The sequence below is a fragment of the Petaurus breviceps genome, unplaced genomic scaffold (assembly GCF_028583685.1).
Source record: "Petaurus breviceps papuanus isolate PSGF00001 unplaced genomic scaffold, PetGlider_PUasm1.0 139, whole genome shotgun sequence".
NCBI lineage: Eukaryota > Metazoa > Chordata > Mammalia > Diprotodontia > Petauridae > Petaurus > Petaurus breviceps.
This window is the reverse complement of record NW_027185697.1, coordinates 13,446,190-13,449,170: the sequence shown is the minus strand read 5'-3', so window position 1 is coordinate 13,449,170 and position 2,981 is coordinate 13,446,190. Positions and strand designations below refer to the sequence as shown.

The window sequence follows — 2,981 nt, the reverse complement described above, 5'->3', positions numbered from 1 at the left end:
TCAGGGCTTATATAGCCTTCTCCTGGCTCAGAGAATGTAACAACCTTTTGGACCCACTGGCCAATCAAAAAGTATCTACTGAAAAGCAAGCCTCCCCCACCCCAGGCTTCAGGTGCACATTAGCCTAGGGGCAGGGAAGATCTTTAAAATTTACATTCTTATTACAGAGCTCTAGCTCTGTTATAAACATATAAATGAGCCAACTGTGTGCCCCGAGAAACCTTTGACCTTGTGCCCCAGGAGGAGGGCATTGCCTATGCCAGGTTCTGAACCCTTGGAAGGGAATACTCCCCATGCCCAACATCTCCTCATCCTTTGCCAATATGTGTACTCTGACCCTCACTTCTTCTGCCTCTGTCTTGGTTCCTCCCTTTCATTTCTGCTTGTATCTGTCTCCTCCTCTAGTTGACTCTATAAAGGATCTATCACTGCCTGGTCACACACCCCACACCATAGCCCTCTCAATCAGGTAAGTGGGGGACTTGGGTTGGAGGGATCACACCAGATCACTTTGGCCACTCCTTATGCTGGGGAGGGAATGAGCCTTCCTAGCCTCAGAGAGGAAGTTGCTAGGAGGGGAGTGTGTAACCCAAGCTATCCCTGAATAAGCATGACAGAATGAGTCTCTGGCTCTCATCCTTACCATTAGCTTTTCCCCAACAGACAGAGTTCCTAGATTTCCCTAGATATTAGGGAAAGATCTTTGCTCTTCCCAACTGAGAATTCCCCCTCCCCTAGTCCCATCTCTGGGTTAGGGACACCCAGTGCCTCAGTCCTATGCTCTGTTCCTTCAGACTGAGAGATGATGCTACACTGGATGATGCCTTCGAATTTCTTAGGTCTCCTCTTCACTTCCTTTCTGCTCCTAAGCCCGGCACAGCCAACCAATCAGTCAATGGATGAGGATTTGTTAAGCACTTACAATGTGATGAAAACTGAGGCACAAGGTACTGTACCCTGCACTAAGGCACAAGGCACTGTGACCAGCACTGAGGCACAAAGCACTGTGACCAGCACTGAGGCACAAAGCACTGTGATCAGCACTGTTACTGTGACCAGCACTGAGGCACAAAGCACTGTGACAAGCCCTAAGGAACAAATCACTGTAATCAGCCCTAAGGCACAAAGCACTAGCACTGAGGCACAAGGCACTGTGACCAGCACTAAGGCACAAAGCCCTGTGACCAGCACTGAAACAACAGGTGAGTCCCTCCCTCCAGGGTCTCCCCACCATCTTCAGCACTATGTTTGAGGACAGCTCCCAGGGTGGCAAGAGATAGCTAGAGGGAAAAGGGAAGGGGGGCAAATGTTGGGACTATGTTGGATCCAAGAAGAGGAAAAGGAGAGACTGAGTTTAGCTCTTTTGAGGGCAGGAGCCCCAGGTCCTACATTATCTAATCCCTTCCCAAACTTCCCCCAGCTGAGGATGTCTCTACTGTTACTACCTCTTTGAGGACTGCCTGCCCCGAAGGGTCCAAAATCTTCGGCTCCTACTGCTATGGTTTGTTCCATATACCTGGAACTTGGTATGCTGCAGAGGTTAGTTGGCAAAGGGGATCTCCAAGGGAGGATGAGAATGTCTGTCTCTTATCTCCGTGTCCATTGGAATTCGGTCATGGGGTCAGAATGATCAACTCTCTGCTTCTTCTCTTTGGTGGAGGTGTGTCCCTCCCACAGCACCCCAGACCATGAATCCTACAATTTTTCTGACCTTAGCTATACTCACCCAGTCTCCCTAAAGTTCCCCAGGGATGGTTTCTATCCTCCTCCCTCCTCTCCACTACCAGTAGCTAAAGCATTTCCTTTTTCTCCCTTATAGCTGAACTGTCAGAATCTGCCCTTGGGCCACCTGGCATCCCTGACAAATGAGGCTGAAGCTTCCTTTGTGGCCTCCGTGATTGCTGAGAGTGGGGACAGCCAGGGTCCCATCTGGATAGGCCTCCACAACCCCTTTAAGGTTGGACCCCTGTCCTCTTTCCCCTCTGTCTGCACAAGGGTGTAGATAAGGGGTGTGTGTGGGGGAAGGAATTTCTGTTCCCTGCATTCCTGACTCAGAACCTGTCTCTCCCTCTCCTGTTTGAGCTCTGGGACTGTAGGTGAAAAGAAGGTATTGGGATGATACCCATCAGGGAAAGAGAAGGGAGGGAACCTTGAGCACCTACTTTGTGCCAGGTACTGATATTGTACAATGTACAAATATTGTTTCATGTGATCCTCACAACAACACTGGAAGGTAGGTGTATTACTATCCCTATTTCACGTGTAAGGAAACTGAGGTAGACAGGTTAAGGGACATGTGCAGGATCACTTGAGTTCAGGTCTTCTTGACTCCCAGATCTCCTAGGGCCTCTGCCCTGCATGAGTGCCATCAGTGCAGCTGGCCCTGGAAAGTCAGTCTATCTGCCTGTGCCCAACATTTTTTTCATGCATACAACTCATCCAGACTTCTGCAATTCTCTTCCACCAATATTGATTTAAAGGACCATTACTCTGTATCCAGTTCTTTTGTTTGTTTGCTTGTTTGTTTCAGGAGAAAGGCAAAGCAAAAGTCTATAGCTTCCACCCTGGTGGAGAATAAACTCTCAATCGCGAAATCTTTTATTTAGAGAAAAGTGCAAGACAACCTGATACCTCTAGGGATCCCTGAGAGGGAGGAGGTGGGATCAAGGGTGCTTGTGCTCTAGACTGGCAGAGGAGGGCTGATGGAGTGAGGTGTGTGTTTGTGTGTGTGTGTGTGAATACACTCACTGCCCTTTTCCCACAGAACCACTACTGGCGCTGGAGCAGCAATGCTCTGTTTACCTACCAAGCCTGGGATATAAATGCTCTAAGTTCCAACTCTGGATTCTGTGTTAGCTTGACACAGGGTTCAGGTAAGAAGGAAGTCGAGGGAGAGAGAAAGGAGAAGGAGGAGGAGGAGGGAGAGAGAGACATAAAGAGAGAGAGAGAGAGAGAGAGAGAGAGAGAGAGAGAGAGAGAGA

At 49.0% G+C, this 2,981-nt stretch overlaps 1 protein-coding gene across 1 annotated transcript in view; it reads left to right on the top strand.

The window, feature by feature from the left end:
- LOC138145709 (lithostathine-1-alpha-like) overlaps positions 1-2,002 on the top strand; it is an 18,524-nt gene extending 16,522 nt beyond the window's left edge. Inside the window, exons 5-6 of the mRNA XM_069067359.1 lie at positions 1,421-1,539; positions 1,820-2,002. Coding sequence (XP_068923460.1) covers positions 1,421-1,539; positions 1,820-2,002 — 302 coding nt within the window. The remainder of the gene's footprint in view (positions 1-1,420; positions 1,540-1,819) is intronic.
- The last annotated feature ends 979 nt before the right edge of the window (positions 2,003-2,981 follow it).